General features: G+C 38.1%; 1 protein-coding gene across 4 annotated transcripts in view; it reads left to right on the forward strand.

Annotated features, from left to right (window-relative positions):
- PHKB (phosphorylase kinase regulatory subunit beta) overlaps nt 1-12,687 on the forward strand; it is a 70,104-nt gene that overhangs the window by 37,971 nt on the left and 19,446 nt on the right. For all 4 annotated transcript variants that reach the window (XM_082289920.1, XM_082289921.1, XM_082289923.1 and 1 more), the window contains exons 15-20: nt 6,605-6,660; nt 6,826-6,919; nt 10,416-10,499; nt 10,687-10,791; nt 11,597-11,679; nt 11,760-11,850. In XM_082289920.1, coding sequence (XP_082146046.1) covers nt 6,605-6,660; nt 6,826-6,919; nt 10,416-10,499; nt 10,687-10,791; nt 11,597-11,679; nt 11,760-11,850 — 513 coding nt within the window. The remainder of the gene's footprint in view (nt 1-6,604; nt 6,661-6,825; nt 6,920-10,415; nt 10,500-10,686; nt 10,792-11,596; nt 11,680-11,759; nt 11,851-12,687) is intronic.

Below are 12,687 nucleotides of genomic sequence, written 5' to 3' on the forward strand. Positions count from 1 at the left end.
GGAAAATTGTCATCTAAGTGCTCTAATATTGCAGTTAAAGTTCAAGGAAAGTATTCAATGTGTATACATTTTCTGAATTGCTGGAGGAGTGCTTTTAAAAGGAAGATTATAACAGCTGCAGTTTTGGGGAAGTGATGCACATTTGCCTTCAAATTAAGTGATGCAGTCAAAATGATAGATAAAATGTATGTTTAAATAGGTGCTAATAAGTATGTGTCTGAGTTATGTCAGGAAGGCAAGAATGAGCCTGCTTTTCTTACACCTTCAAAGTAATTTCAACTGCAACATATTAATATTTTTTGTGTTTAGAGCTCCTAAGAGCTACAAGGATGAGGTTCTTTTTTTGGTGTGGTTGAGACACCATCCCTGGAGGTATTTAAAGGATGTGCAGATGTGGCATTTACGAACAGGGTTCAGTGGTGGGTTTAGGTGTGTTGGGTCAATGGTTGGACTGGATGATTGTGAAGGTCCTTTCCAGGCTTAATGATTCTGTGATTCCATGTGCTCCTGTATTTGGATTAAATGCATGGCAGGAGTGAGTGACCAGGGATGGGGACTTCTTGAAACACAGTTAATTCAAATCTGTAGTGGATGGGATAGCAAGATATGAACATGTTTGTATGTAGGGGAGTTCTTTTATTAAAGAGGTAAGAACTGTGTGTATGGAAATGTGTACTAAAAGATGTGTTTCAGTCTTTTTTATTTCTTGGTATGAGGCATGTATATTTAAGAAGTTCCTTGTTCAGCATGGTGAATTTGTTATTGAAGCATAAAAGATGAAGTATTTATCTTAAGATTCACTCCCAAGTTCAGAACTGAAGAATGTTTTTCTTGTTCTATCCAAATGCTGCTTATCCCCTCAGTTTCCTACTATTTCCTGTTACCAAGGTAATTCATGTGCCTGGCTGTTGGTTCATTCATAATGAGACTTTCATTGTTCACAGTGCAGCACTTGTGCCATGTTCCTGTGAGATAATGAAAGCTCAGTGATGTCATTTGTTCCTGGTTTCTCTGTTTGTTCTTACATCATGGGATTATGAATGTGACAGAACCTGGGAGCTGCTGGCCCTTGCAGGAGTGCCCTCAGGAGGAGCCTGTACTGAGTCAGGGCTGCTGCAGCCCATCAAATTCCTCTTTCTTTGATTCTTCAAACCAGTCACTTTTAATATGCCACAGCTGAGCTCTTTGAAGAAGATAAGGCTTTGTTCTAAAGGCACTCTATGACTCATCAGGAAATGTCTTAGTAGAAAAGTATTTTTACTGCTATTTGGGGTACCCAGTATGTGATAGGCAATTTCCACATCTTCAGAGAGAAATAGTCTCTGCCCTGAGAGCTTCCCAAAACTGAGAATAAATAATACAATGGTAATTTATTTTCTCTTAACTTACTCATTGAGGGCCACTTACTGAGTCACTAAAGAACTTAGTAAAATGCAGCTACCCGGTAAAATTCAGCAATGTAATAGGGACTTCAAAAGTCAACAGTGTTGAATGCATTGAAAATAATTTAAACAGCTGCATTTTGATATTTTACTTCATCTGCAGACAATGCATGAAGAAGGAAGGAAATTCTGGGCGTGCCTAGGTCTGCTTATAGCTCTGTTCTTCCCAGTGGTGATATTCCTTTGCCATAGATGACTGTGCACGTGTTTCTTCAATATGTAAATGACAAAACTATCCAAGATGTGGTTCCCAGTGTGGGGTAGAAGGAAGGGATGCCCTTCTGAGTTAGTGAGAAATGGAGACTCTGGCATCAGGCCTTTGGCATTGCAGCCTCTGAGCAGCAGTGTGACAGAGATGGTGACCACAAGGATTCATGTCCCGGTAAGGCCAGCCAGGTGGTTGTGGAATTTCTTTGGGATTGTTTGTACTGAAACAGCTGCTGAAGTATTTTGGGTGGTTTTACTGCTACAGCAGTATCAGGGCAAAATGTTCCTTCATGCAGATGTCAAATGGGTCATCATTAAGAGGTTAAAGATGCAAAAATGTCCTGACATGACTCAGATGAGCTGTATCAGCAAAGGTCTTCAAGTTCCAGCCAAGAGTCTTGAGTTTGGCTTTTTTTAATCCACATTTTAGATTTGTTTAAACAGTTTGTCTGAATATTTGATTATACCATTTTATCTAATTGAGCTAATTTATGCAAAATCAGTATCTAGTATTTGCCTTAAAGTGCAGGGAAAATGACTAAAAATACCATACAAAATGAGAACACAGCACATCTTAATGATGTCTTTAGAAATCAAAAGTAGTTTCTTCTCTTTAATGATGTCTTCTCTTTTCCATATAGCTAAAGAATTTCAATTAAATTGAACAGAAAAGTATTTCCACTTGTATTAAATTTTATTCCTGTAAGCCATAAACAAGGATACGCAAAACTTTCAAATACCCGTGTATATAAATTTTGTTGTGATACAGTGTTTTGGCAGGAGATGTACCAAAAAGAAGGCTTTTAAAATTTTTACTTGAAACTCTGTGCTGAGTAAATATTTCTTCAAGAAATGTGTTTTCCATGTAGGCATATTTTCATACTGTGGTTGCATTGACTATAAACCTAAACACTTGCCACTGAAAAATGTGATTAATTTAATATATTTGTGGCTTTGGTGCCTCTATAAAAATATGTTTGATACCCACATAATAGTGTAGATTTAAGCAAGCAATGGAAAGTATTTAAAATATGCCAACCTTACTTTTACAGCTTGGAAGCATCAATGAAAAATTAGGTAAAGGAAAGTAAGGTAATACAGACCCCCAAAGGCAAAAGTGCTATGAAAACTGTATATATAACTATGTATAATTACAGCTGTGAGTGCATCAGAAAATCAGATCAGAGGACAATCTCATTGCTTGTGGAAAACTGAGGCATCAGTTGAGCAGTACAGTAGAAACCTAATGGCCACTAATACTAATTTTGTCTGTTTATAGTTTGAAGGAAATGTTTTTTCTCCTGATTCAATGCCAAAACCCCCTATTTTCCACTTTCAGGAGGCTGTGTTCATATGCCCTTGGGCAAGTGCCAGTGTGGTGCCAGAGCAGGGCTGCCTTTGCTAGGTTTTTTTAGTCTGTGTTCCAAAGCACAATGAGGTCTAACAGCAGTCAGAGAGGTTCTTTCTCCTCTGCTTTGCAGTCCTAATGGTCAGGTTAGAGCCCATTCAGGAATTAAAAAAAAAAAAAAAAAGGCATCATCCATACTCTGTTTGCTTTGAAAGGAGATAATGCAGGGAATTCTCGTTCAGGGTGACTCTGTAGAACTGGATTCCTTAGAAGAGCTTATTTTGTTACTTCTCTTTACTGTCTCCAGATTTGGGAGAGATTATAACTCAGTCTGGGTTGTTGCATTCTGTTTTGGGAGGATGTAGTGTGGAGGAGGGCCTGGATGGTAACAATAATGTTTGAGAAATGAGGTAGGGTGGGGGTTTTTTGGAATTGTTTTGTATTTTACTGGCACATGTGAAAGATGGTTTATTGCTGTCTCATGTTTAATTTCATTTTTAACAAAAAATCATAATCTGACTAAATTGCCAGAGTAGGACTATTTTATCTTCTGAGTTAAGTTGAAATATGTGTTTAGGGTTACAATTAATTGACTGAATTCTCTGCATGTGATGACTGTATTCTTTTAATGTTTTGCTGTGTGGAGTTAGCAATCATTTGTAAGGATTTCATTTCAGTTACTGGGAATTAAGATGAATGCCTATTGATGAAGAGAATTGGGAAGAGAATATTCAAAATAATAGACTGCTTTTTTTTTTATTTTCAGGGAAATAGATAACGTGTAAAGAAGGAACTAAAATTATTAATTGTAGGTAGACTGAGATATTTTAAGATTTTTTATGTTTAGGATTAGAGCATGTCTAATTTGGATGGAACCATATTGGATGATTTGTTTTGTCATATTAATTATAAACATATTCTTGCTTTCATTCCTGTTGATTCAATTGTCTACCACAGTTAACACAATTCTAAACCTCCAAACACTCTCTTGGAATTTGAGGCACATAGGTGTGCTGTGTTTGATCAGGGGTCTGGTGTGTCAGTGCCAATGGGCACAGCGTGGTCAGCAGTGGTCAGTGCTGCCAGAGCAGCTCTGTGACCATTGGGTTGTGGGTCAGGAGCAGCCAGGTGGGTCATGGGGGTGCAGTGCAGTCTGTCCTGTTGTGAGCTGTTTCTGTTGGCCTCTCCTCGCTCTGTGTGCTTGGAAAGCCCGGTGGGTACCATTTCCATCGGGGCTCTTCAATGCTCTGCCCCCTCTCTCACATGCTCACAATGAATGGGGTTTTTTCAGAGTTCTGAGGTTTCCTGGCAGTGTAAAGCAGAAAGGCACAGTGGTAACATCTGTGCAGAGAGAGTGCAGCAAAAGGCTGATACTGAGCTGCTTTCTCTGCTTGTGCCAGGAAAGGAGTAAGGGATTTTTCCCTTTATCCTACCTCCAACAGTTTATAACCTTGTTAAAAACTATGGTATTTTTTTTTGGTTTTTTTAAGTTCTTCTTTTTGGAGAGGAAGAACAACTAATCAGTCTTTTATCTTGTTCTTCTGAGGTATATTTATCATCTGCACAGCATGCAGAATGCAGCTGAAACCGACCCTTCTGCCAAGGATCCAAGGTGGAAACACAAGGCAGGAGGGGGAGCCTGGGCAGGGGGGCTGTTGTGGTGTCTCAGGGAGACAGTGATTGATGTTATGGGAATCTGAGCTGGCCTTATTAGACAAATGAGAAAGCCAAGACATTAAAATGGAACTTCTAACAACAACCAGATTTATTTAGTGGAATATTTAGCAGTTTAATGCTTTTCCATATCTCTTTTTTAAAAAATATACAGGAAATGCTATCGAGCACAATCATTGTTGGAAAGGGTGACTTACTTTTTGAGTGTTTTATCTGTTATTTTGATCTGTGTTTCTCTAGGCCCCTACTTGTGATCCTCCAGGCTGTGACATGTCAAATGACAGTGAAAGTAACTTTCTGTTTAATGTTGCAGCAATCCTGTAGTTGTGCTGCAATGATAGTTACATTTTTCCCACAATACTTTGAAAGATCTAGTAGTTTTTAACACAGATTTTGTGTTGTGCCAGCTGTGCATTTGTGTAGTCTTGGCCTGTGTTAGAACCACCATTTAATGCTGTAAATGAATCCTGTCCTTGGCTGTGTGTGAGAGGCAGAACTCATGGGTTATATACATTTTACAGGCTATGGTTACACAGTCCTGCTAAGTTCTTTATTTAGAGGGTAATAATTGAGTCTGAACTTGAAGACCACTGCCCAGGTTAGATGACAGGCTGTCTACAAATCAATAGTCTTGGAAGGGGCTCTCTCATTTTCAGGTGGGGTATTTGTTTTATACACAATGATTATGGCCGAGTTTTGGGTTGAGTTTTCCTACTGTTCATATTAATGCAAGTGATAGCACAATGATCTTATTCTGAGCACGAAAATCTTTTAATGTCACTTCCAACTTCTTCATCTGGTGTCTTTGTGCATATACTTTCATCAGAAACTTATTCCATGTGGCAAAAAGTCCAAAATTTTTAGTGCAAATGTGTTGCTGACAGACTTCTGGGAAAATGTTACCAAGAATTTCTTCTGCAAATCCCTGAGATCTTTATTGATACCAAGGCTCAGAGATGCATGAGCAAGCAATTGTTCCCTCTGAACTTCTTGTTCTAAATCTTTGTCTACCCTTCTATCATCACAAAAAATGCTGTCCTTTTATACAATTGATAGAAGATGTGTTTAATTTCTGTCATTCATGTTCTGGTAGTCTCTATTCAAAAGCAGGCAAGAAACATTTTTAGCAATGAAAATGTGAGCTGCTCTTTAGTTCTGTCATTTTACAGCCAGTGAATGCCAGAGGAGTGAACAAGGACTAGGGTGGTTGTTCATAGCTCATTCTGCCAGTGACAGAAAAGGTGCATTGCCAGTTCGAGACCCAGGGAGTCAAGTCAATGATCTCACCTAGCATGTTGAATTCACTCCTATCTGCATGGCTTCCTGATGTAAAATACTAGTATTTATTTCAAACATGAAGTGTCTGTGTAATAATGCAAGGAAATGCAGTTGTCCTCTGTAAAATGTAATGTCTTTCATGTCACTAAAGAACAGCTGTCTGATGACAATTTTTCAGAGTAAAGGGTTGAAATCATCAGGTCATTATTCATAAGTGAATTTTATTGTTTACCCAAAAAGCTGAATGATTTCACTCATAAAAAAATTATGTATCAAACCTTTAGGTCATATTAGGCATATAGGAGATATATTGATTGGATAAATTCTAAATTTTTGTATGAAATAAAATGTTTTCCCCATGTAGTTCTTCCTAATTAAAGAAACCCCCAAACTAATCCAAAAAGTGTAATGATTACCAGAAGTCTATTTATTACTAATTCCCAAAATTGTGTCTTGCAGAGTATTATTGGTAGTATTCCTGTAGTCTTGAGGTTTACAAATCTTTCAATTTGCTCACACCATAAAAGAAAGCAATGCAGACAGTGGTGTCTGTCATAGCTGGGAGTTGTTTAAATAGCTGTTGTCCCTGGTCATGCTATATTGAGTAAAATCTTTAGTTAGCAATGCTAGTTATGATTTTCTCATTATTTTCTAGGGTCCTTTAGAAAATGATGTAGTGGTACATGTGGCCCTGATAGCAGAAAGCCAGCGGTATGTATTTACTTTTGTTAAGTACCTATATATTAAGGAAGGGTTGAACCATACATCTGAAATGGTGTAGAATAAAATACTGCTACTTGTATATATGTGCTGCCAAGAGAGTTGTTAAAACTGTTCTGTGATTTGTCATTAAATTTATCCATATTTCATTTCTAGCCTCCAAGTTTTTCTGAACACATATGGAATCCAAACTCAGACCCCCCAGCAGGTGGAACCAATTCAGATATGGGCTCAGAAAGAACTTGTCAAAGTAAGGAATTCTGCGTTTAAAATGATTAATCCATCTGTATATTTCTTTTGTAAAAATAAGGATTTATATCAAGCTATTACCCTTGTATCTCCCTAAGCTGTTACCTACATTTTTGTGTTCTCCTCATGCAGTTGCAAGGTGTGCTGGCACTGAAAGTTACAGATGCCTGGAGCTTTCAGGGGAACGTGGGAGCCCATGTGTTCTATATTATCTGATTAGGCTTATTGCCTGAGCCACTTTCAAAGTATAATGAATGAATAATAACATTTTAATAATATTAGTAGGTTGGTAAACTAAATGAATCTCAATGGAGAAACAAGCAAATGAGCAATAGTTAAAGAAATGGGTTAATGCAGTAGGCACAAACCATCATAGGATTTCATAGTGCAGCCCCTGTAACAGGCATTATCCACATCTCTGTCACTGTTTTCCCTTGAATTGACTATATCCAGGAAGTTTTGGTTTTGAAATCCTTTTTGGTTTAACTCTTTCGCTGAGCACATTTAAAATCCCACAGTCAGAAATTACTGGGATGAAGGATCATCTTCAGGATCCCCTTCATCCTCCCTGAAGGCCTTGTTTTCTATAGGGACAAGAAGTCTCCTGAGGGACTTGACTCACAGTCCTAGGCTGGCCCTTCTAGTCCTGTTTGTAGATCAGGTCCACAAAGCTCCTGTCTAACCTTGTGTTGTGCAAATGGTCTCACACAAGAGCGATGAATGTCTGGGGGCAGTGCAGTGACATACTCTCGTTTGTCAGTCCCGAGGCAGGACAGACCACGCACCGTGTGGGGCTCTCCCTCAGAAATCAAGTCACGTGGCCAATGCCATGATCTGTATCAGGAGGCTGTAGGACACAGGAAAAAAGTAAACTCAGAAATAGAAAATACAGCGATATATTTCAGGTCTCGTAAGTTTGCAAGGATAACAGGTGTACTAAACCTGGCTGTGGCTTATTCAGAAAAATGCTTACCCTAAATAATGGCTGCCACTAACAGTTGAGAAGTACTGAAACAGAGAGAAGAGAAATATCCATGTTTCCATTCATCCTTGTTCATTTCTGAACCCATTTTTACTCACTAGCTTTCTTGATAATATATTCCAAAATATGTTCTCTTTGTCTGTATCTGTCCTGGAATTCTGTACCTGAAACTTCGGTTTAACAAATGACTACTCCATAACTTTACCATAGAAGTATATATTGTCTCTGTCATCCATCACTTCTTTAGTTTCCCTGACAAAAATATGAGACCTTCATTAAGTTTTATTATCAATTAAATTCCTATCTATGAAAATGTCTGTGTTAGGATTTATTTTTCTAAAGCTGTTGAGATATCTGGCAATTCTGACACTTCCCTTATCCTCATGATGGGTAGGTACATCTGCTTTATCAAAATTTACTTTTCAAAGAATACCATAAAAATATTAATTCATCTGCTACAACACCTCTTCCTAATGGGCTTCTAATAAAGGCTCTAATAAGAGCTGTGAAGTAGAGAGAGTGTTTGGGGTGTTATGAGAACTGGGTTTGATCTCTGGGCTTATGCCAATAATCAGTATGAACCAAAAAGCAAATAAACAAAAACTCTGGTATTATTTGTCATCTTCTGTGGGGAGAGGAAGCCAGTGATGGAGAAGTCATTGTATTTTGGGGAACAGAAGGTTGATCCATGGAAAATATGGATCTCAGTATTTCCTACACTGATGCTGTCAGTTCTAAGGAGTATTTAATTTAATCAGAAACCTTTGAACTGCTCTAAGTAGCACATGATAACAATTTAAATCTCTGGACTATTAACAGGCATGTGTCCAAAAAAGTGCTGTAAAACAAATGGATCGGGATTGAAAGTAGAACTTGAAGTCAAGTAAACATATCCACAAAGTGGAGAGAGAAAGAAGAGATAAACAATAAAATGGGACAAGACACACGTAATACATAGGAAAATGTACATCTGGAGTGGAAGTATAGCACAGGAGAGGAGCAGAATACCCCTGGCATGAACTGAGAGGAGGAAAGGGAGCACAGAAACAGATGGTGTGCAAGACCACTGCAGTTTGGTTCATGCTCATAAATCAACCCAACAGCCCAGTCTGCTTTCACAGCCATTTCTTGCTATTAGCAGCTTTAGTAATCCAGAATTGAGGGCTTTTATGTTATTAAAAATAAAAGACTAAAGGTGCTTGAAGCAGCTGGACTTGAATGAAACTGTGCATTGTTACAGTGCCTGGTGCTGAATCTGAGCTTTGATTGTAACAGATCAGGATGGAGAACTATCACTAGAAGAGGAAACTGCTTTAGTAGCCTGTGTGTAAACATGAGGCCTCAAGCTAAAGAGTCTTCAAGGAGAGAGACAATGTCACAACGCTAATGCAGCTCTGCTTTTGTTAAGAAAGCATTTGATGTTCTGCATTCCAGAAAAATGCAGCTCCTTTAAGTGTTAAATTGCCCTGTCTACTGCCATTCTTCCAGTCTCCCTTATTTACCACAAAAAGAGGTTCAGCATTGTTTGGCTTTGCTATGCACAGATGGGTTATTGAAAGCTATCAGTGTTCCGATGTCTCCATCCTTTCCCACTTGAACACTGCTCCTGACTCTGGATGAACAGGTCATGTGGGTAATTTTGTTTATTTTCTTTTTTAAATAGTTCTTGGTATTAAGGCAGAACCATGGGTAGGATCAGGAAGGCCCAAAGCTGACAGCAATAGAAAGCTATTGAGTGTAATGTTTGTTCAAGTGTTTGCTTTCATTTGCTTCTGAATTATCTTCCTATAACATAAAGAAAGATTGGACTTCAGAAAATTTTCAGAATTCTGAATATACTGCAGTAATGATGGGTTCCTTACCTAAACCAGGCCAAATAAGGAAAAATTACATCTTTCAGTCAGGTTTAGCTGATACATTTATACTCTATTGCTCCCAGATTAGTTGTTTTCTTATGGTTTTATTTTCATACACAGTAATAAATGAAGATTATTTTTTGCAAAATTTTATCAGTTGAAGTAATCATAGGCATACATAACTCTAATAAGAATCAAGCTATGAATAATGAGATAGTTCCCTCTTGCTTGTGTTGCTGATGCATTAATTTTCCAGATTTGTACTAACATTTGAATAAAGATCTTTAAAGGATTCTTATATTACTCTTCTAGTTATGTATCCACACTGGAAAAGCATTACAGAAGGCAAATTCGGCTAGCCAATACATGCAAATGATCTTTAAAAAAATTATTTCAATAAGCAATTTGAAAAATCAATAAATATTTTACTTATGTAGAATAGAAAAGTAATAGGAGCAAGAAATTAAAAAGAAGACCTAATATAGGAAACAAGAAGTGTTTTTTATAAAAACCAACCCTGAATAGAAATAACAGCCACATTTTCTGAATCATTTTCTAATCAAAGCAGACTGCACACAGCCTTCTTTGTGAGACGTGGCAGGAGCATGAGAAAGGCTGGTATCTAGGTTTATATCAGTTTTCATGGTTCTTTCTCACAGGCTTACTTCCATTTGGGAGTCAATGAGAAACTGGGATTATCTGGAAGACCGGACAGACCCATAGGCTGCCTTGGGACATCAAAGGTTGTTGCAAGAAAAGTTTATATTCTTGTTATTGCTATGTATTTAGATAAACCTTTAGTCTCTGCATGATTTTAACTAGAATTGACATATAGGTTATTTTATGCATGTATCTGACTTTCAAGTCCTTGTATTTGGCCCTTATGAATGTTTTAAAGAGAAGATAAATGGAAGTTTTCTCTCTCAACAGATTTATCGAATACTAGGGAAGACTGTAGTTTGCTACTCGATCATTTTTGATCTCAGTGATTTCTACATGTCTCAGGACGTTATGATGTTGATTGATGACATTAAGGTATTTTTAACTTCTCATCTGAGTAACTGACAAAAACAGTCTGTAGAAGAATAAACTGTGCAGTCTGATAAAACAGAAGACTGAAGGAGGAATGCAGTACAGTGTGTATTATTGTAATACAAAAACTTGCTGCTAGAAAGTGTATTGAGACAAATATCCTGTCAGCCCAGTGTGAGTTCTAGTGACTATCTCTGTGTGACAAAAAAACTGCCCCCAAAGTGATTGGGAGTACTTTAGGGCAGCAAGCAAATTATCATTTGTTTCTTTGGGAGAACAAATGTTCTTGGCTGAAAAAAGGAACAAGACTGGTGTTTACAGAAAATATGAAAGCCTTACCTGGAGGAAACACTACTTGATTTTGCACAAATAGTAAAACCTGCCCCCCTTCCCTGTAAGGTCAGCAGTAGTGCAGAGCTCACCTGCCACGTGCCCTGGGCTGGAGCAGCGATGTCAGTGCACAGAAGGTGGCCGTGGTGATTCCATGCCCTGGCATTCAAGCCTTGGATCCCCTCACACCCTTTCTAGGTCGTTGCCTGTAGTTCAGAGCACTGCACTGTCTCCTGGTTTGCTCCCTGATCCATACATTTGCTTAGGACTATTTTCAGAACGCTTAGGAAATAGCAGGGCTTGACCGCAGCTTGTACCTGTTGCAGAAACCTGTTGGTGCTTTAGTAGCTAAGGTGTTTTTAATTTGTTGGTGTTCTCAGGGCTATCAGTCTTTTACTGTCTTGTACTGTGTGTTCTGGTAGGTTGTGCTTGTTGTGTTGTTTGGGATTTTTTGTGACTGACATGCTTTCCTGCCCAGAACGCCCTGCAGTTCATTAAGCAGTACTGGAAAATGCATGGCCGGCCCCTGTTTGTGGTACTGATCAGGGAAGACAACATAAGGTAGGGAGAGAGAAAAGCAGGATTTGCTGTGTGGGATTTACCCAACTGCAAGATTAATGGAATTCTGTTTCAAATTTCAGAGGGAGCAGATTCAGTCCCATATTAGATATGCTGGCAGCCTTTAGAAAGGGAATTGTTGGAGGAGTGAAGGTTCATGTTGACAGAGTACAGGTAAGATGTTTCTCCTGACTTTTGTGTTCTTACCTTCTGGTACTGGTACATGTATTCTTGCTATTTTTGGGGTTTATGTGACTTCCAAGGATTTTATTTAGTTCATAAAAGTAAGGAGTCAAGACTCAAGACATTTGGTACTATTTTTTTTGTATCAACAGAAACATGGGTTTATTATAATTCCTTTTGATGAGTCTTTTGAAAGTCACAATCTTCACAAAGGATTTTCAGAAGGGAAAACGGTGGTTTTTGTTAGGCAGTCTTGTGAAATGACTACCAAAGGATAAAGCCACGGTGTCAAGCACTAAGGGATTTCTTTTGATTAGGTAATCACGGAGGGGAAAAAAAGGTGCTTCACATATATTAAAATTCTTACAAGAACTAAGATCTAGTTTGAACATCTTTGCTGTTTGGATGAATCTCAAAGCAGGAACATTCCTTCATTAAAATGTGAAAATTACCAAGACAGGTGCTGATTTTACATAGTCCTATGTGCTAGTTAATCTTAGTTTACACCTATTGAACTATCGGGTTTTTTTTTAAGAGAGAAGACTAAAGACAGAGTAATGACTTCTTGTTCCCTAGAAAATCATTAATTTGTAGAAGAGCTGGGTCATTTGTAAAGGAAATGCTCCTAGCTATGGTGGTTTAAGATATCCTTGGAATCTTTAAGTATTTATGTATTTCTGCTGATCACACATAGGTCGTGTAGTCTCTCCTGGTACAACTAAGTCTTCCTATAGCAAATGCCATTACTGCCCATGGAAAACCTTTCATTTGGCTGCAGGGTTGTTCTTGTGGTTTGGTTGGTTGGTTTGTTTTTTAAATTTAACTGCA

This window comes from Coloeus monedula (genome assembly GCF_965178545.1).
Source record: "Coloeus monedula genome assembly, chromosome: 13".
Lineage (NCBI taxonomy): Eukaryota > Metazoa > Chordata > Aves > Passeriformes > Corvidae > Coloeus > Coloeus monedula.